The following is a 26,169-nucleotide window of genomic DNA, read 5'->3' on the forward strand; positions in this document are numbered from 1 at the left end:
CCCATATTAGTCTGAGATTATTACCCTGAGTTCTATGTACTCCAATTTAGCTTTTTTTTTTTTTAACACCATTCCCTGTATCTACCTTATCCAATGTCTAGTTCCCAAAAGGGTAATATTATTTTCTTGAAAACATCCAATTCCGTGTCTGTGGATACTGTTAGCCTTAGACAAAGTCAAACCCTCATGGAAGAGCAACATCTTCATAACTTATACCACATACTTTCATGGCTGCTCAAGATCAAGGCAGTTAAATCCTCTTTGTCATAGTCATATGTTCATCCTTTGAAGACAATAAAGAAGAGTTCTACTCTGGAGCTTAGTAAACAGTTCCCATTTACAAACTTTTGTCATCCTGAAATGAGAACTAATTAAATTGAGTACCTGGCCTTTCAAACCCCAGATTCATAACATACATAGCAATAGTTTTTATGGAGTTTCTTTGGCCAAAATTAGTATCTATTATCACTAAAATTAGCAACATAAGATAATTATACACTTTGAGTCAAAATAGACACTAACCTATTTTATTAGAGAGAAAAAAACTTATCTTAAAACCACAGTTAATTTATCTTAAGGACTTTATATTTTAATGAAATTCAATATAGTTGTGACCACCTAGGATTGTAATTTTCAAACAATGTTCCATGGAGGTTCAACTGTGATGTCTCAGGGGACCTACCCAAAAGTAGGATAAAGAAGAGAGAAAAGAGGTGACCCAAGTAAGTGGGTTCCAGTTCCCCCATGCCTACTGGAACCAGAATAGTTCTCTTTTTATCTTTATTTACACCAGGTTTTATCTTGCAAAGTGGTTTTATAGCTAAGAAAACATTTGAATGTCCCTGGACTAAAAGATCTCTTCAGTTTTATAAAAATCTCTACACTCTCAAGAAAAAACACTCTAAAAAATCAAAATGGGAAATGGAAATTTAGAGTTCCTATTTAAATGGGCATATTCAGAGTCAATGAACCAAGTTTTCATCTTCAAGCCTGTTTAATACTTCAACAGTCTAACTCTACCACGCAAAGGTCATGCTCCAGAGTAGGAAGAACGCGCCAAGCCAAGGACACTTGAGTAGCTACGAACAGCAGACTCCCTTCGGTTGTGGCAAACAAGACATAAGTTTTGGATTTTTAAAAAAGTCATCTATCCCTCAAGGTCAAATAGTGTTCTTAAATTTTGCCATACAAATATTATCATTAGGAGACACACACCAATAATGAGTACCTGAGAAAAGAATACTCGATATCTTTCTCATCCTTTACCTCCAAGCCAAAGATCTCTGATTTCTGACTTTTAGAAAGAAATATTCACACATATAGACTCTTACAAGCACACATATGTTCATGCAAATTACAGGAAAACACCTTACTTAGGTTAAGGTCTTCTAGGTCTTCAAATATGGCTCTATTTTAATATGATTATATGTCTTTTAATATGGCTCTTCTTCTATGGGAGAAGGTCATTATGTATTAGGTTTAAAAAAATCCTTCTCCCACCTAAGGCTTGTCATGATCTACAGTGGCTGACTGAGAATTGTAACCAAGTTGGAAGCTTAAGACCACTGGAAAAATTTAAGGAGTTTGATGACACTACAAATTCCTAGTCATTGGTACCAGCCCTGTCTAACAACAGTGTCCCCAATGCAACTTCCCCTCTCTCGTCCTCCACAAACTCTACTTCAAGCTTTCCTCCTTTCCTCAAATGCTTCCTAACTACTCTGGCCACACCCTTTTCACAGAGGAAATAGAAGCCTTTGTTGATACTCCCCTAAACCTCCCCTACCAAGTCTACAAGCCTATCTGTGTCTGTCCATTTCCTACCGTCATCGCCCAAGTTATGCTGAAGCGGATATCCTCCCATCAGCTCTGGGTAATGCCCCTTCCCGCACTGCTGCTCCGTCCCTTCCTTCCCTCTCAGAAACCCTTTAAGCTCTCCCCTTCTCTGCACTGTTCCCATTAACATTTAAACATGTTTGAGACCCTGTGTCACCCCAACATCCTGGTCCAGGTACTGGATTCTCTTCACTTTTATTCGCAGATGAAATTTTTCACAAGAACGATATTTTTTGCTAACTTTATCACTTTACATCCTATTTATTCTTCAGCCCACTCCAAGATGGCTTATGCGCCCACCATGCCACACAACTTCCCTTGGAATGAACTTCCCTAAGACAAAGGGACCCTAAGGACCTTTATTTGGAAAAATCCAGCGTAGGTTTACTGAAGTTTTCATCTTCCTTGACCTGTTGACAACATTTGCCACTCCATCTCATCTTACCATTCTCTCCCTTTTTTAAGTATTGGAATTGGTCCTCTGTTCTTTATCAGATAAAGATATCTTACAAAAAGTGGTCTCTATACAAAAGTGGTCTCTATATAATCTCTACAAAGGTGGTCTCATGAACCCCATGGTCTTAGTTACCAAATGTGAGACAATGGTTTCCAAAATCTACCACAGATCTCTACTCTGAGTTTCTAAGACTCATCTACTTGACTGCCAGCTTAGCACTTACACTCAGAAGTCTTACTGGTGTCTCAAGTGAAGTAAATTGTATTGTAATATAGTAATACAATAAGACAGGGGAATATCTGCCCTTCCTAAAAATAGCCCAAGCTGATTAGTGCTCTCTCATCATCAGTACTAATTAAATTGCCTAATTTCTCATTTGACACTCAAAAAATTTCCACAAAGTAAATAAAATTCATGCTAATTAAATGACCATTAGAAGAGTATAAACTTATTGGTGTAAAATTATTTTCCTTTCTTTTAACTTCTCTCCAAATTAAGTCTCTTCATTGTACCTGCCCAGAGTTTTGTAAGGCCCTTCAGGAAATTTCTAGGCAAAAATTAGAAATTTTTTTAAAATTCTAATTTTATATAAATGTTGAGTTGGTTTCTTCCCTTTTAGTATTCTCATATATCTTTTATTCATTGTAATGAATTTTTAATTTACTATAAAGGACCAATACGCTTCATTGCATCTAAAATGTCACTGGTCTTTTGCGTGACTGCAGTTAATGACATCACACAGCTCATGCAATAGTTCATAATGCAATTGTTTCCTCGTAACCAGACACCATGGTTTCTATAATACTTTAAATATTTCTTTTTGGAAATAAAGAGATTCTTCTAGACAAGGTTTATAACTTTAGAAAGAAATCAGATTTCCCCAAACCATGCATACAATAGCTATCCAAGACATTTATGTTCTATTATTTCTTTAAGTGTAATATTTCCCTCCCTTTTATTTAAATTTTTTTAATATAAATAGAATCTGGAGAATTCTCCACACTGATGCAATCTATTTGAATTATCCAGAATCAAACTGCCTTATTGACAAGCTTAGAGCAATCAATTTTATGAGCTAAGCTATTTTGAAGATAATTTTTTGATCACAGAAAACAAATCATAAGCCCTTAGGGAAAATAAATGACTTTGATGCACAAATCCCAGTATGTTCATTTTATCTGTTGTATCTAATTTCTTTCCCCCACCTCCCTCATTCCACCAATGAATATGTTGGCAATGTGATCAACTTATTCATCTTTCCCTTCCCAGATAATGCTGACAACAATTTCCTAGACTACAGAAAGAAAAGCCCTATCATATAGGTGTTACATTTCTCATAATTACACTGTTATTAAAACTATAACATCTTTATATTTCTGTTTACACAAAAGTTTATTTTTACCAAACTAGAACTTATACATTCCAACCTCTGTGTCTTTTTATAGAATTCCTTCTACAATAATATTAAAATACTAAAAGTACCTTTTGCAACATGGCTGTCATTTGAAATATCAGTTCTTCATGTCCCTGTTCAGTTACTTACCTAAAAGAACAAAAAAGGAAATATAAGTTTGAAATCACTTCAATTTATCATTAAGAACAGCTTTTACATTTATAATAAAAATAGGTCTATAGTATGCACTAATAAATTCATTTATAAGAAAATTGTGACTCCATTATAAATGCAAAAGAGCAACTGAAAATATGTAAATATTTCAAGAGCTCAGAAAACTAGGCAAAACAGAGTAGATGAAAAGATGGAAAAATAGCATACACATTGTGCTGTACACCAGAAACTGACACAACATTGTAAACTGACTGTACTTCAATAAAAATATATTTTTTTAAAAAGAGGAACAGATTTAAGAAACTATGAAAATGTTTGTCTATTCATAAGGAACTTTAAGCAACATTAACAGATTTGAGATGGTCAAGATAATTGAGAACAAGATAAATTCTTGTGTTTATACTTGAGAATTATTTTCATTGGTTCAAGTTTAGTATGCCAAACAATATTTAGCCAATACACTGTGGTTGATGCTTTTGTTATATTCTGTATGAAAGTTCACATAATCTATACTAAAACCTTTAATGTTAAACATTACAAAAATAGTAAAATAATTTTAGAAACAACAAAAATCACTCTTATTCCACTATCTGAATTTAACACTGTTTTTATTTATCCATGTTCTTTCTCTTTCAATCTATGAATATAAATATGTACTTGTTTAAACAGGTGAACATACATCTAGCACAAGTACAAATATGTTCTCCTTTAAACATATCATACACAAGACATGTAAGTACAAAATGCATTATTTTTCTTATTTATTGTTTATAATTATTATTTTATTATAAATAATAATTACAATATATTATAAATTATATAACATATAATTTATATAATAAATATCATATAATAAAATTATATAACAAATATATGAGATGATTATTATAAATTATAATTATTAATATTATTATAATTATTTTCCATGTCACTGCCTACTGTTCATACATGTCATTGTAACACCTGCAAATTTGTGCACTGAGCTGCTGTTTCCTAATTTTCTTAGCCATTATCTTTTTAATGATATTTAAATATTGTCAAATTTCTATAAATAATAATAATTTAAGTATGTGTGTATACATATCCTTTTTTTCTTTTCAGTTCCACTCATCCTTAGTCCTAACTTCTGCTGCTTTATGTGTGTCCCTACATCTAGTAAAATATATCCTTCCTCGTTCTTGTTGTTCCAGAATATACTTTTATAGTCATGCCTCTGTCTTTCCCAATTGAAGCTTAGTATCAATTTGTTGACAGTTTAATTCCTTAAAGTCCAACTAGATTTATTACATTGCATTCAGTCTATAAATAGACTTGATAAGAATCTACATCCCAATAATTGTCATCTCATCCATCCTTTATGTAAATCTCCCTTTTCATCTCCCCAAAAAAGTGTTCAGTTTTCTTTGTATGGTCCATGTATACCCTTTGCTAAGTTCATTATGAAGTACTTAATACTTTTTCCAGCAATATCAACAGAATCTTCTTTCTCACTACATTCTCTCTCTGATATACATTACTACTATTAATTCCTACACTGTCATTTTGTGTTTATTCTCATTAGAAAGTTTACAGGCTTTTGAAAGTTTTTGACATTTCTCTAATTACATCACAATTTTTAAAACTATAAGGAAAATTCACAAATTCTTCCTGAGTATTCCTATTACAGAAGTTAATATTATTAGACAGACTATGATATGCAGAACAATATGGAGTTAATGAGTGAGGATGATTAAGATGACTTACTGAGCCACATTTCAAAAGCAGGCTTTGATTCTAGTGTGTCCTTCCATTTGGAAATTGTACGACCTCATATATAATATTCAAATATTCAAATATTTTATATCTTTGCATTAGGAGCCTGTAAGTACCAAACTAAATAGTTTCCCCGAACAGATTTTTAAAGAAAACTTACTACACAATTATATCCTTTGGCTTTTCTCAGAAAGCTATTTTAGGTGTGTTTGCACCTTACGGGAGAAAAAGTCAAAGGATGTAAACTGTGGTTTCACAGGAAGAGCCTGGCTTTGGAATCCCACTGGCTTGGCCTCAAGACCTGACTCTGCCACTTGCTAACAACAGGCCCCTCACAAAGGGCTTAACTCCGAGCCCAAGTTCTCCTGCAGTGAGTTTACTTGGAGGCTTAGAGATAGTAGGTAGGATACACCTGGCATAACTCTGGCACTCGAAGACTGATAGGTATCATCATCCATTGACAGAAAGCTATGTCTTGACCTCATTCTAAGCATTTTACATATGTTTATTCATTTAATCTCACAATAGCCATGTGAAATATTATGCACATTTAGTCCATGATGAATGAGTTCAGAGTCTATACTGAACAAGTTCACAGTAATAATTAGTGCTGATTCAGAATTCTAGCCATTGGCTCTCTGATCCTAAGTCAATGTTGTCTCCACGATGGCCACCTGTCTCCTGGTTTCATTACTTTCCCTACTAAGCTCTGGCTTTTCATAATATTCTACAGATTGCCTTTTAATTTAAAATGACTGAAAAAGAGTCTTTTCAAGTTTACTTTAAAATCCAGTGAATAATGTCTATAATCTTGAAACTGTCATTAAAAACCGTTATTATCTGTCTGATTCAAAATGCCTCTTCCAACATTAATCATCACTACTTCCCTTTATTTGTCCTACAACCAGACCAAATTCTTTGCTATTTCCTTTTACATACCTGCAAAATTTGATCTCATTTTCTTATCCTTAGGCTTTATCTCAAAACAATTCATTTTTTTTTTAAATTTATTACAAAAGAAGTAACTGTTTGTGCTGGTTATTTTCTCAGCACTCTTGAGCTCCCATCTGCTCACTTTTCTTCTCTGCCCTGCTCTCATCCTGTGTGTGATCTCTACACACTGTGTCACACAAGCTCTCCTGCACACTGGCTTCCATTTGCATTTGTTCAGTAGGATGTGCCAGCAACGGATCCCAAAGTGGAATGAGACAGAGATTGAAATCTGTATTCATGGCAGTAGCTGCATTCCTCTAGTATTACAGCCTCCATCAGATGGTTCCCCTTCTACATTCGAGTAACATAGTTTCCTCCACCTTGGTCTTTCCTTTGGTCTTTCAGGTCTTGCCTAAGGGTTAGGGTGGTTGCCCCATGGTAATTCACCACCTCTTGATGGTTCCCTCAACCCAACTCAATTTTCTTTTTTGCTTTTTGTTTTTGTTTTGTTTGGGTTTTTGGTTTTGTGTTGTTTTTTTTTAATTTGTTGAGGTGGGGGGTAATTAGTATTATTTATTTATTTACTTAATGGAGGTACTGGGGATTGAACCCAGGATCTTGTGTATGCTAAGCATACATTCTACCACTGAACTATATACCCTACCCCACCCGAGTCAATTCCCTTTAAACCATCTCTCCATTAAAGTCTCATCAAGAATCCTGGCTGATGGGACCTGATTAAACTTACAAGCTTCTGCACAGCAAAGGAAACCATAAGTAAAACAAAATGACAACCTATGGAATGGGAAAAAATTTTTGCAAAAAAATGAAACCGACAAAAGCTTGATCTCCAGAATATATAAGCAGCTCATACGACTTAATAAGAAAAAAACAAACAACCCAATCCAAAATGGGCAGAAGACCTAAACAAGCAATTCTCCAAGGAAGAAATACAAATGATAAATAGGCACATGAAAAATGCTCAGTATCACTAATTATCAGAGAAATGCAAATCAAAACTATGATGAGGTACCACCTCACACCAGCCAGAATGGCCATCACACAAAAGTCCACAAATGACAAATGCTGGAGAGGCTGTGGAGAAAAGGGAACCCTCCTACACTGCTGGTGGGAATGTAGTTTGGTGCAGTCACTGTGGAAAACACTATGGAGATTCCTCAAACAACTAGGAATAGACTTACCATATGACCCAGTCATCCCGCTCCTGGGCATATATCCAGAATGAACCCTACTTCAAAAAGACACCTGCACCCCAGTGTTCATAACAGCACTATTTACAATAGCCAAGACATGGAGACAGCCTAAATGTCCATCAACAGATGACTGGATAAAGAAGAAGTGGTATATTTATACAGTGGAATGCTATTCAGCCATAAAATGACAACATAATGCTATTTGCAGCAACATGGATGTTCCTGGAGAATGCCATTCTAAGTGAAGTAAGCCAGAAAGAGAAAGAAAAATACCATATGAGATCTCTCATATGTGAAATCTAAAAAAAATTTAAAAATGAACATAAATACAAAACAGAAACAGACTCATAGACATAGAATACAAACTTGTGGTTGCCAAGGGGGCGAGGGGTGGGAAGGGACAGACTGGGATTTCAAAATTTGTAGATACTGACAGGCATAAGCAGAATAGATAAACAAGGTTACACTGTATAGCACAGGGAAATATATACAAGATCTTGTGGTAGTTCACAGGGAAAAAAAATGTGACAATGAATATATGTATGTTCATGTATAATTGAAAAATTGTGCTCTACACTGGAATTTGACACAACATTGTAAAATGACTATAACTGAATAAAAAAAAATGTTAAAAGAAAAGAAAAAAAAAAGAATCCTGACTGAGCGTTTCATCTATTCCTTCTCATTCAAAAACAATGGAAGCATATAAAGCATAAAAGAAGACATTCTATGTATAAAGCATATAAAAGTAAAGAGAAAGATGCTCTTGGAATAACTAGGTATAATAAGAAACACTACTTCCAGAGTTCACTTTATATACATACATAGAATTATTGTCTTAAATATTATATAATATTCTTATTATAAAACATTGCTCCTTTTATCCAGATGGACCTTGGCCAAGTCAGTATATACAACCTCACTCATCTGTTTAAATATTTTCTAAGCATTCTAGAAAATATGCATATACCACATATCTATTTAATCAAAGAAAGATACATTTTCTATTATCTAAAAAAATCAGTTTAAAATTTTCTTAGTTTTAATTTATATCTTCAAGGGTTGTATTCATAATTCTTACATGAAAGAAACTTGATGGGAAATGTTTACTTTCAGAGTCAGTCTATCCTATCATTTCTTCTTCCTTTTATACCTACTATTTATTAAACATCTATAGTAAGTCTCTCTCTGTATCTATATTATCTATTTATTCCTCATGCCATGTGAGACAGGAATTACTAAATCCCTTTCACAGACGAGAAAACTAATCATCATATAGGTTAAGTAATGTGCCTAGGCTCCAAGTGCTGAAGCCAGGAACTGCCCTGTCCCTTTCCAAATTCCTCTTCTTTTTCATTATATCTTGCTGCCTCCTATAAAAGGTTGGGTATACTTACATTTTACCTGATATCATGCCCAAGTTTTGTTATATTGTATCAGGTTTTGCTAAATGCTCATCTTATTGTATCAAAATACATCATATTTTCATAAGATGTGATTTGGTCCACGGTATTATTAAGTCATTAGAATATTGTGATGTTTCCATTTTATTTTCTCTTACTTGTCAAGAAATAGTAAAACTTTAACAGTCTTTACCTGATAGTCAAGCCGTAAATAGTTATGAAAATATGAAGGACTCAAGTACTAAAGGGTTAGTGATGTTCCAATGGCTTGGAGTTCCTACAGTGTCCCTGGACCAATTACAACAGAATATCTAAGGGTGTTTTTTTTTTTTCAAACCACAGAGTCTTGAGCCTCACTCCAGTATAATTTTTAAGATGTTATACTTTTTACACCCTCTGCAAGGTGATCCTTCCACATATTAAAGTTTGAGAAAATAAGGCAAGAATAAAAGCCTTATTTCAGTGATTGCTGGGTGAGCAGTACATCAGCATCACCTAGGAACTTATTAGAGACGCAGAATCTTGGCCCCACCCCAGATCTTCTGAATTAGACATTCTGGGAATAGGCCCAGTAATCTGTGTTTTAGCCAGCCTTCCAAGTGATTCTGATGCAAGTGAAAGTGTAAGGACCGCTGCCCTTTGTGAAGCCATTTCCTGGATCCTTTGTCCTATTCACATTTTTCCACTTATGGACTATTGAAGAGCCATTATGGAGCCAAGGCACTGTCACTTTTCACTTTCCCAGGAGGCTCTTTAACTCCCCAAAACAGACCTCTCTGGTACATACAGTATTCAATGACCACCATCTCTTTCCCTGCCCTTATCTTATTTGATCTACCTTATGTCTAGATTAAAAGATTAAAGTTTCAACAGGTGCAGAGCTCACATTCACATAATCCTACTAGGAGCCACCAAAATCATAAACACTTAAATCAGAACAATCATTTCAGATTCCTTTAGAATCGTGTACATAACCATAGAGACCACATAGTTTGTGTAATACTTCTTAGAAAAAGTCTTCCCCTGGTTCACTTTGTATGTGATGAACAATCCTCTCTGCGCCTTAGCACCAATTTAGAAAGTACAACATTTACGCATTCATAAGATGTTTCCATGGAAAAGACCAATCAAATTGAAAGAAAAACATTGCCTCCAGGTGTCAAAAGAATAAAAGATGTTCACAAAAAACCTTGCCCAATTAAAGTTCAAGGCAAATAGCAAATAACATCACAGAATAGTCATTGTGGACCGAGTTGCTTTCCAGCTCTTATATTTGTGAATGCACTCACAGGGACCTGATTCAACATCTCATGCAACAATGCAGAACACAACAGGAAAATTAACGTTGTACTCCGCATGCTGAGCAAAGTGTTCCATCTGTCCTTCAGAACTGGTTGCACTCAACTACTTTTAATTTTAGTCCCAATTTCAAGAGACTGCCAATGACACAGAGCTACTGCTTGAAGTCCTCGCATCCAGCTCCCGTCGGGCTGTTCTGTGGAGCCTTTGAATAGCTTGAGCTGCACTGACAGAATAGGCATTATTTCCTTTTGAAACTGAAAACCAGCTCCTGGGCCTCTGCAGACGTGTTTATTCGTCTCCAGGAGAATCGAGAGCAATTGACGTGCTCTCCTCTTCACTATGAGCCTGTAACTCTCTGCTCTTAATGAGGCAGTGTCTTATGCTTAGCTCGGTTTAAAATGTACTTTCTTGGCCTTCTTCAAATCCACAATTCAGTTGGATTCTCCTGGCCTCTGACTGTGAATAGCTTCCCATGTAGAAATATATCACATCTCTGATTTTTCTTCCTTCAAGACAGAGTATTTTGCTTTGAGGTTGGCAGAGAAACAGCTTGGAAAACCATATGAAACAAATAAAATATTAACAAGACAGATACTCTCAGCATCAGTTTCTCAACGCCTCTTTCCTTCTTAGTTAATAGAAATCCTACATGAAGATAAAGACTCACTAATTTGAATCATATTTTTTGCCTTATTTTAACAACTGCATTAATAGGAATAATAAGTACAGTTGCTTTCCTTCATGTTCTAGTCATTTTTCAGAATATATGTTTTCATTCATAGCTTATAGTTATCTACTCACAACTGACTACTAAAAACAATATCTGAACAACTGGATTAATATTTAGATGACTATGTAGGAACCCCAGGGGCTAAAAGTGGTAGGTCAGAAACCTGAAAAAATGACTGCCCACAAAATGATAGTATCAACAGTGTACAAGGTATTATTTAAGGGCCTTTCAATCCAGTTGGAGATGACACAAATAAATAAAAAGTTAATAATAATAATAATAACCAATCACTTATAGAATGTTTCCAAGTACCAAAAACTGCATTGACTACTTTACATATATCATCTCAATTGCTCTTCAAAAACAGCCCCGTGAAAATCATCCTATAGTTACATTCTATAAACAGAAAGTGAGACTCTGAGAAATAAAGGTATGTGCCCAAGACTATGTTGCTAATAAGTGATTGAACTGAAAATCAAACCAGGTCTTTCTGATTTATAAAACAGAGGCCTTTGCCGCAATTGGTTTTATAAATGAAGGTAATATTAACTAAGTGGCATATTGATGGGGATCAAGCATTAAATGGCTTGGTGGTGTGTAATCTTTACTGAGGTGATGACACTTGAGCTGAGCTTTGAAGTAGTAAAGAGGTGAGAAAAGAACAAGAAATTGGAGGGAAGGAGAGGGAAGAGAAGAGAAAGACCCAAAGAAGAAAGTAAGATGAGTTCATGTTGGTTTAACGTAAAGGGACAGAACAAGACTTCTCAAGGCAAGTTCAAGAAATCAGTCTGGCTGCAGTATAGTTAACAAAACAGAAAGATAAACTGCAAATGTAAGTTAGGGCCATTTAAAGGTCTTAGGTCTCAAGCTCTGCGGTTTGACCTTTATTGATAGAGTATGACGAATCATACTTCAGGTTTATTGGAAAGGGAAAGACATAATCAAAATGGAGTTTTAAGGATATTCATCTAGTGAGTGGGCAGGCAGCTTGGACGGGGGTTAAAAAGGAATAACCACAACAGAAATAATATTCTAATAAGGACCTGACAACTGCCAAACACTTGGAGGCTTAAGAATTATACTTCAGCTCCTAAATGCCAAACAAATCTACATCAGTTAAATCTCCTGGATTTACTGGTGGTTGCACATCCTTTCCTCCCTCCAGGTCACATCTAGGGCTAACAACTGCAGAGGCCTCAGCCCCTAGAATATGGGCTCCATGAGGTAGGGACTGCAGTTGCTGTTTTAACTGTTAAACCTCTGTGCCTAGAACAGCGCTTAACACTGAGTAGGCAACTCTGTAAACACGTATTGAATGAATGAACGCATGAGCCAAAATGCTCAATCATGTAAATGGCTAATTCTAGGCTTAATGTTATTAAATGTTTAGGTAGAATAGAGAAAAAGTGAAGAGGTTTTTATACAGACCATCATTTACCCATCTTTGACATAAATCACACTCCCCTATATGTGAAGATTAAATAAGGCCTCATTATAACCAAATGGAATGTACATGCCCTACTTGGGTTCTGATTTGAACAAATCAACCATAAAAAAGGCAGATTTGAGACCATCATGAAAATATGAATATTAGATATTTGTTATTAAGTTATATTAAAGAGGTGCGATAATGACATGATTTTAAAAAGGGCTTTCTAGGTAGAGGCATAGTGAAATATTTACAAGTAAAATGACATGATGTCTGGTGTTCTCTTTCAACTAGTCCAGCAAAATCAAACCAAAAAATGTAAGATGGGAGACAGATGGAACAAAATTAGCAAAATGATGATTTTGAAGCTATTGAATATATGGGGATTCATTATAGTATTCTCCTTACTTTGGTCCATGTTTGAAAATGTCCATAAAAGATTTTTTAAAGGCTTATAAAATATGGGCTGGAAAAAAAAATGCCAATATTTTAGTCTATGCATGAGGATGTCTACCAGGTGCCCTCCAAATACAGTTATACGCATTCATTCCTTCAGGCCACGGTTATTGAGTTTACAATGTATTGGGGGTTATTCCAAGTGAATGAGACACTGTCTCTGCCCTCAGAAATCTCCCAATCTTGCAGAGGAGGCACGGCAGAAAACTAGTGACAGCAATCAGATATGGACAAGTTACAGTGGGGACACAAAGAACGTAATTAAATTTAACATTTAGAAAATTCACTCTAGCTGCAAGGTACTTACTAGACAGAAGAAAAGCAGAAAATGAGGATGGGAACTGAGGCAGCAGCACTAAAGAAAGGATGGACACAAGAAATTTTAAGGATTCCACATATAAGTGATATCATGTGATATTTGTCCTTCTCTGTATGATTTCACTAGTATATATGTATGTATAACTGAATTACTATGCTGTATATCAGAAACTAACACAACATTGTAAATTGACTATACTTCAATTTAATAAATAAGTAAGTAAGTAAATAATAAATAAATAAATAAAATGTAAAGAAATTTTAAGGAAGTAATAGAATTCTTCATAGTACTTATAATTTTTCTTAATAATAATAAAATAGTTGTCTCTATTAGGTGCCTACTTTGTACCCAATTCTGTAAAGAAAATCACATTTTTGACCCTGCCATCTATGCTAATGGCTAAGAAAAGGGTGTTTGTACATGTGGGCCAGAGGAGGAAAAAGGAAATTGTATATACATATGCAGAGCAGTAATAATGTACTTACTAACAAAATGAGAAAAAAAAGTATGGAGAAATACATAAATAAACATTATAAAAATCATTTTGGATGTCACAAAAAAGTATGTAAATACACATTAATCTATGCAATGGGTTTTATTTAAAGGAAACTCCTTTTACTAAAGTCAAATATGTGATATTTAGAATTCAAATGCTACAAAGTAAATCTAATTACTAAGGTCACATCTGTATTCTGTCAAGGAAATTTCTTTCTTAACTTTCACAAATATTAAAATATGTAACAGGACATTTAACTAACTACACACCTGGAATTAGTCTTCATAATACTTCTTTCACTCAATTTTAAATAAAAATAATGAGCCACAGGAAAGGCTTCCCAACCCCATCAACCTGGGTAGAGTCAGGCTAGAAAGATGCAGACAAGGATGAGGACATGCTTTGTCCCTCCTTCCCTCAGCAAGGTCTTTCAAAATGCTGCAAGTACCCCTGCATGGTCATTTCTTTAAATGTCTCTCAGACCAGAATGAAATATTTGAGTCAACAGTCACCATCAATAGGACAGTGAATCCTTCAAGGGGTTAACCCTTCCCAGAGGAAAAGATCATCTCTTGTTTCCTCCCTTTTTATCTTCTGGTGTGTCAACTACACACACACACAACTTACCTCCCATGGAGAGAGTGGTCTGAGTAAGTCAGAAGCTTGGCTATCTAGGTCTGTGCTCTTTAGATGGAAGAAGGAAAACAGATTATGTCATTTGTTTTGTATTATGCCAAAGGCCCTTTCCTCGGGTTATTTTCCAAATTAATTTCCAAATCTAGAATCTAGAATGTTTATTTGAAGAAATAGTCAACACTGGTTTCAAACTAGTTGGTTTCAGTGGAGAAATCTGACAAACACTAATTCAAGCCAGGCAACCAAGGTTCACATCAACAGTGACAAGTCATATTGAGAGTAATACCCTTAATATGATGTAATGAGAACAGCACTTTATTCTGTGATCTTCCTCTCAAATACACAGAACCCAATCTAATCATGAGAAAACCATCAGACAAATTTCCATGGAAGGGTATCCTACAACACACCTAACCAGAACTCCTCAAGACTATTAAGGTCACCAAAAACAAGGAAAGCCTGAAGAAACTGCAGTGAGGAGACTTAGGAGACAGGACAATATGTAATGTGGTCTCCTGGATGGGATCTTAAAATAGAAAAGGAGCATTAGGTTAAACTAAGGTGATCTCTATGGATTTTAGCCAATAATAATATAACTAATAAATATAATTAATAATAATTTCTTATTACTTATAACAAATACACCACACTATTGTAAGATGTTAATAATATGTGAAATACAAGGAGGGTGAGTAATATGGGAATTCTCTGTACTATCTGCTCAATTTTTTTGTAGATGCAAAACTACTCTAAAAAATAAAGTCTGTTAATTTTTTAAAAGGTTTGCTTCTCCCTGATGAAATAAGTCAAAAGATAGCCTTACCTTTTAAATTTATAGTTTATAAATTAATACTATGACTGGATACTAAATCTCTGTTCTTTTGAGGTACTTGAGAAGAATATATATTTTTTCTCCATTACCCCAAAATAGATACCCCAGTCTCAGAAATGAAATCGGGAGGAAACCAGCTCTTATATTATTCTTGGAAATAATAGGAATAAAAGGCTCTCCCAATATATAAAATAGATAAACAACAAGGTCTTACTGTACAACACAGGGAATATATATTCAATATCTTGTAAAAGCTTATAATGAAAAAAATGCATATGAATTACTACGCTGGACACCAGAAACTGACACAATATTGTAAATCAACTGTATTTTTCAATTAAAAAAAAAAAAAAGCTCTTCCAGAGACAAGAGGCCTGATGCCTCCTGGAGAGGCTTTCTGCTGCTACCAGCTGAAAGGGTGAGTGTGGGAATTGCGGTGCAGTGGGATCAGAGATCCCAAACAGATGTCCAACCCATCGATCAAAAAGATGCGCCGTATGGAAGCCGAGCCTCCATCTGTCCTCTCCCACAAGGAGACAGAACATAGTCAGAGCACGGCAATTTTGAGGGCTAGAAAGACCCTAAGAGGTCATTTGCTCGAATCTCTTCCTTTTCACAGATGAGAGAATTTTAACGGCCAACTAATTTCTGATAAGTAATCCTCTCAACCCTTTTTGAAACATGAAAAACAAAGAGGCTGATTCTAAGAGGTTAGAGGAAAATCAGCCTCTTTTCTTTATCGTCATGTATGCAAATAATTTTTGCTTGAGAGATTTTCCATTTGAACTCATCTCCTGGATTTGATTCCCGACAACTCCGTGCTGCCTACCCTTTACTCCCTCCTCTGGTTCTCAGTCTCAACGAGTTCAAATCAGTCATGCTTTTCAGCTCCCGTGGAACTGTTTTGTGCCTGTGTCTTTACGTGTCTACCCTAGGGCCACCCACCGGCTTTACTCCCTCTCTCACTCACACACACAATTTTAACTTGGATTTTTCTTTCTCTTTCTTTTTCTTTCTTTCTTTCTTTCTTTCTTTCTTTCTTTCTTTCTTTCTTTCTTTCTTTCTTTCTTTCTTTCTTTCTTTCTTTCTTCCTTTCTTCCTTTCTTCCTTTCTTCCTTTCTTCCTTTCTTTCTTCCTTTCTTCCTTTCTTCCTTTCTTCCTTTCTTCCTTTCTTCCTTTCTTCCTTTCTCTCTTTCTTTTGTAAATAATGTACATACTGTCAATTTTTTATTAAAAGAAATATGCTTTGATGTGCTAGCAAAAAAAGGGGGGTGCAAATGCAAACAGTAGCAAGCACACAGTCACAAATGGAGGCTCTGGGCAAAGAAAGAGAGGATTGGTAGACGATGTCAATGAACTTGAGACTCATGGGAAAACCCAGGAGAGGGGAGAAAGTTCTGTCATGGGGAACCAGAAGCCATGGCCATACAGCTTTTTGGAGGCAGATATGGTTTTTGTTTTGCTTAAGTGAACACCTGAATTCCCATTGCCAGACCTCTAAAGAACTGGCCACTTTCTCAGTGACCAGTTAACAGAAAAGCTCAGGGAGAGGGGACTCTAGCCTTGGCTGTAAGAAAAAGAAGACTTGTCAGATCACTAGCTGGAAGAGAACCAGCGGGAGAGTGCACTGGAGAAAGGAAATTGAAAAAGGGAAATCGTGACTGAGGAACGATCTTCGCCTGTAATACAAGAGGCTGCCCTTTAACTGGCATGTCTGTGTACCCTTAACGTGCTGAGCATCCTCCTACTTGGAGTGAAGTGGTTTGTTCTCTCAAGGAGAGATTGACTACAGAGTCAGTGATGACCCATAGGAAGAAGCTGTCCTTACAGCAGGGAAGTGGCCATGGCCATGATTTCAAGGTTGAAAACAGAGAGAAGCCCCTAATAAGGTCTCAGGTTGGTGACAACATAAGTGACAATGGACAAAGCCACCACTGTGAGTCCAGCATTTATAGTGTTCATCCAAATCAGCCCCAGAGAAGCGATAAAAACCTTGGCCAAAAGCTCTTTAACCCCTTTCTCAGCATCTGATATGCCCTAAATGAGAACTCGAGGGCTGTCTTTCTTTACCTTGAGAAAAGGGTTACCAGCACCCAGATGTTCGTTTATTCTTTCTGCAAGGATAGAGCAGTCTCAATAAACTGAGAAGTTTTATGCTATGTCCCTCAATTTTTTTCTCCCTCTCTTTATTTTGTTCTGGTGAAAAAGATCTGAACTTTCTTAACAATGCACAGATTTATCTCTCAGAATTGTTACTTTCTTAGACAAAGCAAAGGGTTTGGCAACAAACGGAATGCAGGAGAAATTCATGTTTGTTGCACTTGAAAATATGACCCTGGTAAATAAATGGCTCTGTTCTAAACAGAACTTTTTCAATCCATAATCTATATCACACATGGCAAAAGAAGTAACTTCTGAAAGTAGTTCCTCCCCCTGTGGCTGGGAAACAACATACAAACAGCTTAAGCTCTCAAAATCACCAAGAGACAAAAATTAAGTCAGTGCTTTACTCCAAGTCCTGCAATCCTGCTGACCCTTCAGAGCACCCTAAAGTGGGTTCCTTTCTCTCCATTAGAGTTTGGGCATAGTGGCCTGGAACTGAAGCAGTGGGGTGACAAGAGACTGAGAACAAGCACTTCCATTGTGTGGCTTGCTGAGACAAAATGAGGGTTTGACTCACAAATACAACACAATTAGGGGCAGCGCAGAGGCCATGGTGCGCCAACTTTGAAACACAGACGGTTTGAATGCTTTCACTTTGACACACACCCCCAGAGTCGAATAGTTCTCTAGCTTGTTTCTGAAATTACTGCCAACCAAGAAAACTATTTTTAAACTGCTTTTGTTCACATTTTGCTTTTGGAATTCATGAATACTTAAGAAGTTAGACTTGACTGGACATGTCGCCTGGTTTGTTGTTGTTGTTGGCATTTTTTTAAACATCAGTCTTGCATGACTCTTTAGTTTGGGGACACATGGAAGGGCGTTAGGCAGAATTTCAAAGTAACTGAACTATGAAACGCAGTTGCTTATGACTTACAAGTGTTCCTTTGGGTTCTTATGGTGATTGTATCACTTGTCTGAAAAACAGACAAGTGCCAGCATCTCCAAGCTCTGGAACTATATGAGCATAAAAGTAAACCTGTGACCTCAGTGGAGCATTTAAAAAATCTATTTAATTCCCCCAAAGAATAGACAATGATGACTTTCTGCCACTCTGGGGAGAAGTTGATGGCATTCTTCACCGAAAAGGTCATCAAATTGGTGCAGAAAGTGATCCTGGATCTTTACTAATGAATAAAAATTCCTTTTGCAAACCCTGTTTTGAATGATTTTTTTTCTTTTAAATTGAAAATAGGCATACCCACTCAGGTCTGTGAAAGGGAAGATTCACTGGCTTTATGGTGAGTGTATCAAGTTCTCCCTAAGTACTATATTGATGTCATCCACTGTGGCATTAGGCTAATTATGCTTTAGGCCTGTTTTTAGTGCCATCTGTATTTTCACTCAGACAAATGGAATACAATCACAACGGTACTAAGTGGTTTAATGCATATCACAATAAAAATTTCCATTAGGAAAATGTGTTTAAGAGTACTCAGGATAACTAAATTACACTTAGGTCACTTACCAGGATGTTGATGCTTCATTTCTAAGCGTCTCCCTCAGAAGCGGCCTTACAAAGCTACTGCATGAAATGTGTCTAATGCACCAGCATCCTGATGTCACGAGAGATATAATTTGTACATTAACCCTGCCTGGCATTTAGAGAATTGCTAGAAATTTTATCACTTGTTGGTCATGAAGATTGAGGAAAAAAAGAAATATTATATCTCAGACTTGGCATCCAGCCCATGCAGCCTCACCATATCCATGAGCCCTGCTGTTCTAAAGCATGTTTCATTGATGTGACTCAGAGATACCACAGCAAAATCATGAGTATAACAAATTCCCCTCTTGTTTTCACTCCTGTGAAGTCATGCTGGAACAGGCAGGGGGTCATGGAAAGACTGGGGCAGCAACTAAATCCAAGAGAACATCATGCTTCCAACGAGGAATGACATGGTGCTTTGAGTATTTGTATTGTAGCGTCTTTTCTACATTTACCTCGCAGGCACTAGTGGAACATTCCATAGCACACCCAGAGAAAACAAGTAGCCCCCAAACTTTTATCTCAGTCAATAATATCAGTCTCCTTAAAAAGAAAAGCCTAGAAGATGCCATCTTATACAAATGCATGGAGTCCACCTTCCCCACAGAATTTCTCAAAGACAGAGCCAGTGTCGTATTCACTTCTACAGTGCTGGGGTCTGGTACACACCTGGCACACGGAAGGTGCTCAAGAAATGAAAGAATTAGGTTTTAAAAAACATGCTTACAAGTAGTCAATGAGGACATCTTCAATTGGGACTTCACGGGATTTAGAGACGAGGAATCAACATAACATGGTGGAAACTGCACAAGCTTTGGGGTCACACAGGCTTATGTTTGTATCCTGATTTTACCATTTCCTGTTTGTGTGATGTTAAATATATAACTCAACCTCTGTAGAGACTTTGTCCATCTCTAAGAAAAAAGAAGAATCTTGCAAGACTATTATAGAACAGAGAATACATGTAAAATGTAGAATTTGATAAATAGTATCAAAATGGTAAATTTAATACATTTTATCATTTCCTAAGGTTATTTATAGCAAATTAAGATTTGACGTAATTATTATTCATTTTAACATTTAATATTAATATTATTATAATAATAATATTTCATGCTTATAGGTATAAAGCACTTTTCTAACCATCTTATAATGCTTATCATGTTAACCCAATCAACAATGTAGTATAATTTCCATTTTATATCTGAGAAAATTGAAGTTCATAATTCTAGGTATATTCACAATATTGAGTCAGACTATCAGAATGGACTCTTAAAAAACCATAAAAACAATTTACTGAAAAACCCTTAAAGATTTATCCAAAATGCAGTTGAAATGACTATTTTTTGAATATATTATCTGTTTAATGAATAATTTGTTTAAAATATACATATATAAATAAGATACTTGAAGAGCATGTAAATGCATGAAGATTATCCTTTTCTCACCTTAAAATGCCACTGACATGGCACATTAAGTGGCCAAATATGTGAAGTCAAACTGGTTTTTCAAAAATTGTTACTAAGCTCAAAATGATTCAAGCCCCATATCTTATGACTCCAGGAATCAAAGGGATATTTTTTTAAAGGGAATAAAAAAAAGTAATAATGCTTTCAAGTTTAACCTCATTACCCTCTTAGCAAACACATCAGTCACAACCTCAACTCTGAATCCTTTCTGCTCAGCTCATGTGAATATGGAACACTACTGTTTCCTAAGAACAGCACACCCAAGGGCCGGGACTTCTAACTGGGACAATGTCAGCATTCATAGCAAAGCCATATCTTTGTCAAGCACTTTACAGTCACAAAGAGCTTTCAAGTACTTGACTGCAAAATTCTTCAAAATTCTACATCAGGTAGTTGTTGTGATCCTGAGGAATTATAAAGCTATTATTTGTTGAATTTCTACTGTGAGCAAACATTATATACACACAAGCACACACATACTTCATTCTCATCCTTCCAACAGCCTTATAAAATAAATACTATTACCCCTAGCTTTCCAGTGGAGCAGCTGAGGCTGCTTGCCCAAGGGACTTGCTCAAGATTAATAAAGATAATCTGATTTTAAGGGCTAAATTTTCCTGTTATGCCAGAGCTATTTCTCTTTTCTAAGCATATCATGCCAATAAAATCTTTGTGCAAATAACATTTGTCTGAGGGCTTCTTCCATTTCTACCCCTTCCTTCCACCCAAAATCCAGAAGGTTCACTAACCCGGAGATCTTGTCTAGAATGCCCGCATCCCAGTTGAGTCTGCCCTCCCAGAAGCTCCATACCACATTTTCCCCACCCAAACTCCCATCCTCCCACTGCCATCGTCAGAACTTACTACCCATTGCTAGGCTTTTATGTCTCTAAAATACAGATTACCTTTGTAGCACAAATGCATGCTAATGCATTTTATTCCTCTGGAACAGTATATTCATTCGTTCATTTAATAAATATTTATTGAGAACTTATCATGTAATACTTCCAAAAAACTAATGCTTTAATTCTAAGAACCAATGAAGCTATATTTATTGTCAGACAAGTGTTTGGATGGCACTCAAATTTCTCTGTGTATAACAGTAGATAATATTCACCAAGTATTTACTGTGTTTTAATGCTATACATGTATTACCTCATTTAAAACAGGCAATGACCTTATAAAATAGGTACTAACAATATTATTCCCATTTTCTAGATGAGGAAATTGAAGCATAGTGGTGAGATATTTTGACAAAAATTATTTGGCTAACAAATAGCAGAATCATGTTTGAACTAAGTTCTGTCTTGAGAGCTGCTACTCATAATAAGCTATACTTGCTCTAGGGTGTTTTGTTTGTTTTTATAATTAGGGCATGCATACATTCTAATTTGCCTGGGATAATTCTAAGAGGAGCCTATTTTCTTAGAATATTTAGTAGTACCCCCTTTCACTCTCAAAAGTGACCTTCTTTGAAGAATAAATTATACTGTCACCCAATTTCCAATCAATGGCTGGAAGAGAAAAGAGCACAGGAATTCTATATAGCATAGTAACTGGGATAGAAAGGGAGTACAGAGAAAAAGGGAAAACAAAAAACTACAAGTCAATAGACCTTGATTCAAGACCAGGTTTTACAACTAGTTAATTATGTGGCATCAGCCAAGATGCATAATCTGAGTCTGAATTAATATCCTCTATAAAATAATGTTTAAAAAAACCAACTCCTAGGGCTGTGATGAAAAGCACATAAGATTACACAGGAAAAAGATTACATAGGATAAGTACCTGGAACATGACAATGTCTCTGAAAAATAGATGTTAAGTCACTCTTTGGAACAGTTTCTCTTATATTCTACATGATTTTTCTGCTGCAAAGTGAAGATGAGTTCTTGAGGGATTAAACAGCCTTTGGATAGGCACCTAACATTCAGAGCCAACAGAACTTTATACCATTAAGTCTTGCTATAATTTGTGGTCTTCAGGGTGATAGCACTGGGAATTATTATGTAAGTAAATCCATTCCATAATGCATTCCATGAAGGCCACACAATATTCGGACAGCCCAAGTATCAGCTCATTGAGGGTGGTCTTACCATGTAGGTTGAAGTAGCAAAACCACACCATGGTTGTGGATACTCATTTTTATTCTAGACTCTGGGACTTCAAAGACTCAGGAGCCAAATTTCAAGACATCTTGAGGGAACAGGAAATCCCTGAGCAGCAAGGTAAAATGAAACTCTTTCCCTTTCTCCCACTTGAAAGAACTGAACTATTTGGCAAGAAATACTGTTTGTAAAGGAAGAAAAAGAGGTAGAAAAGAATGGAGGGGGTCTAAATGTATTATAAACCATGAATTATCATTAGTTTAACATTTTCTAAGCCTATTTAATTGTTTATTTCATCTTTTAAGTAGTCTCTTCGTAACATGGCTTAGCTTGATAGTCATGACACACAGTGCTAAGGAATTATGTGTTTTCACCTATAAAAGAAGAAATAAATTTAAAACTGCACTCAACTAAGAAAACATCCCAGTCCCACAGACCTCTGGAACACTGACTCCTTGAAGAATGTGGATTTATCCAGCACTGGCTATCATATTGTGGGGTGATTATGTTTCTTTAAACTTAAATAATTCATGCCAATAACATAACTCATGCAACTCCCTATGGATTTAGTAATTCCCTAACAGCTGGGATGTGAAATAAAGACCATAAATACAGTTCTTTTCAAGGATAAATTAAAACATAAACCTATTGTATCATAACATGCTTTACTAATAAAGAAAGTATCATGGTGTACTTTAACTTCTCAGATAAACTTTGTAAAGTATAAAAAAATTGGCCATTTTTTAAAAGGAAAAAAAAAAAAAGAAAAACATTAGGAACCCATCCCAAAAAAATGGGGAAAAAAGAAAGTGCTTTAAAAATATGATACTCCAAATCTGAAGAGGGATATCTAAAATACAGTTGACATGAGTGTTTATTCTGTTCTACTCAGGGTAGCTCTGCAGAACTGTGGGCTCTACTGTCCCTAGAAGGATCAATGGAGGCCACATACAGCACACATCTCTAAACGTGTCTAACAGTCTGTATGTAGTGCTGTATTACAAAAGCTACATCATACACCAGTCTCCCCAAAGGGAAAAGAGGCCAATGCCTCCCATAAAGAGAGCAGACCTAGTGTTCTAGTGAATTTAAAGTTTATCTTTTTGAATGAGTACTTCAAGAGAAATAGCACTTATAGAATTCAAGAACTGTAATTGAAATCATTTCTATTTGACAAGCTTAAAATATTAGAAAATATTTTTATTCTATGAAAACCTTCAAAATTGAGATTTTTAAGAAGAGAAACATGTCATTTACAAATCTTCACAAACTGAGATTTTTAAGGAGAAGAGAAACATGTCATTAGAAGTTGCAGTTCACAGTTTTGTAACACCACTTGATGTAAGTTAGTTGGTAAATTTTCATCAAAGAGACCAAACATAATGTGGGTTTTAACCAGAGTCAATAAGGTTCAGGGTACTGGGGTCAGCATTCTGAATCATCCTCTTCTTTGTTGGGCTCTCCTGACATGATACATGTTGGTACCACAACAACGACAGCTGACCACTGCTTTTCCTGTTTGAAAAGACTTTGCCATTCAACTTGGACCAAAAACATTTGTCATGTTGTAGGCAGTGGATTAACTATAATCAGACCAAGCCAGTGGTAGTGCCAGTGCCAGGTTGAAAGAATCTGGTGGAACAAAGGCTGGATTTATCTCTTTGAGCATTGTTAGTTTGTTTCTTTTTTGGGGGGTGGATGGGTAAGAGGTTAGAAAACAGGATTCCCTTTCTGTAAAGTCAAAAGAAAATATCAACATTAAAGTAATTTAGAACTGTTTATCCTGCTAAAAATTTTCCCCCAAAATATGTTTTTATACTGAGTATTTATTTTAGTTATATTTTAAAACACAAACATTTGTTTATTTTCAGAATGCAAAAAAAACTTCCTTCTGTATTTTTGTTTGAAAAAAGTTTTATTAATTATCCAAAATATGTGAACCACTCTAACTTTCTGGAAATCATTTTTCATCACCTCTAGTGATTAAATGAATATCTTGGGGCCATTTTAGCTTTAGAATATGATGAGAGTAATTTTTATTAACCATTGCCACCAACTGATTTTTTTTAACTTGTAAGCTGTTATCAAAGAGAGAATAAAATTACTGTCAGTATAATATGTATAAATAGCAAATAAAATCTACAGCTAAGAAAAAAACTAACTTGAAAAAAGTAACAAGGAAAAGACTACTTAATTTTTGTTAAAATATAGATTTTAGTTAATAGGCCTTATATTGCAACTATCATTTCTGAGAAAAATTGTTTGAAAACTCTGAAGGCTTTTCTTGACACACTCAAATGGTTTAAAATAAAGTATCATGAAATAGTAAAATGTGTACTGTATTTAGCAAAGTTTGGCCAAATACTAGTCAATGTAAGAAATTTAACAAATATTTATGAAGCATATACTATGTGCCACAAATTGTTGAAAATACTGGGGAATACAAACAAAGTCTCTATCCTCAAGGAGCCTACATTTTAGTGGAAAAGATAAATAAATAAATTTATATTCAGTATTTTAGGATAAGAACAATAAGCTATTACTTTTTTCATGCATACAAAGGGAAAAAAGATCCATCACTTTAGACTGTTAATTCATGGAAACCTCTATGAAAACTCACAGTTCATGCTAACGCTGAGGAAGATTTTCCACTCATACATATAAATACACGAGTAAATACAAAGATTTCAAAAAGTAAGTATTTTTAAAACAGGACGAATACAGAACACATACATCTTTTACTCATATATTCAAAAATAATTTTTGAGTGCTTACCATACAACTTTGGCAGGTAAATATGTTAGTGGCTAAAAAGATATGGAAATGCAGTCCCTGACCTCAGCCAAGAAAATAAAATATACATGGAGGTAATTATAATGTAATACAATTAGGTACCATGGAAGAGACATAAATCAGTGAGAAGTCAAACAGGAAATAAATTATTTCAAGTAGGAGGAATTCAGGGCAGCCTCTTGAAATTTTTCTACCATTTGAATAGGATCTTGAAGGATGTATTAAATATTAACTGAAAAAAAAAGGGAAAAGGTACTACAGGGTTTTTGTGGGATGGCCATATCTGGGTCATCTCAGGTACTCTTTCTATTGACTGTGTCTATTTCTTAACATAGGTTTTATTCAACTTCTCCACATGACTAGCAATATTTTTAATGTCTGGTGAACACCATGGGTGATATATTGTAGGAAGTCTGGATTATGACATCTTCCTGTAAAGTGTGTCAAGCTTTTTTTTTTTCTTGGAAAGCAGTTAAGTGATTCACAGATACTTTTGGTCCCATCAGGATCAGTTTTGCATTCTTTGTTAGGGCAAGTCTGTTCATTTTGACCTTAGATTTAAGGCATAGTCCTCATCCCTTCTCCACACACTCAATGAAATGTAGTCTTTTGAAGAGGTCAATTGAACACTTAAGGTGTCTCATGTAGTGTCTCCATTCTTGTTGGGCCAGAACTTGAAACACCTCCCAGCACAGCACAAGCTCTATCATGTGCACCTCTCAGCCCTGCAGCAGGCACTTTCTGCTAGGCCCCATGGAGTCTTGGGTACACATGCAGGGCTGCCT

The 26,169-nt window shown here is 35.6% G+C and overlaps 1 protein-coding gene across 3 annotated transcripts in view; it reads right to left on the reverse strand.

Annotated features, from left to right (window-relative positions):
* Positions 1-26,169, reverse strand: part of ANK2 (ankyrin 2) — a 601,138-nt gene that overhangs the window by 437,349 nt on the left and 137,620 nt on the right. For 2 of the 3 annotated variants that reach the window (XM_074341900.1, XM_074341899.1), the window contains exon 2: positions 3,776-3,836. The exons of the other annotated variant lie outside the window; for it this stretch is intronic. In XM_074341900.1, the coding sequence (XP_074198001.1) occupies positions 3,776-3,796 (21 nt within the window). In that variant the 5' untranslated portion in view covers positions 3,797-3,836. The remainder of the gene's footprint in view (positions 1-3,775; positions 3,837-26,169) is intronic. 3 annotated transcript variants of the gene reach the window in all.

The sequence above is a fragment of the Camelus bactrianus genome, chromosome 2 (genome assembly GCF_048773025.1).
Source record: "Camelus bactrianus isolate YW-2024 breed Bactrian camel chromosome 2, ASM4877302v1, whole genome shotgun sequence".
Lineage (NCBI taxonomy): Eukaryota > Metazoa > Chordata > Mammalia > Artiodactyla > Camelidae > Camelus > Camelus bactrianus.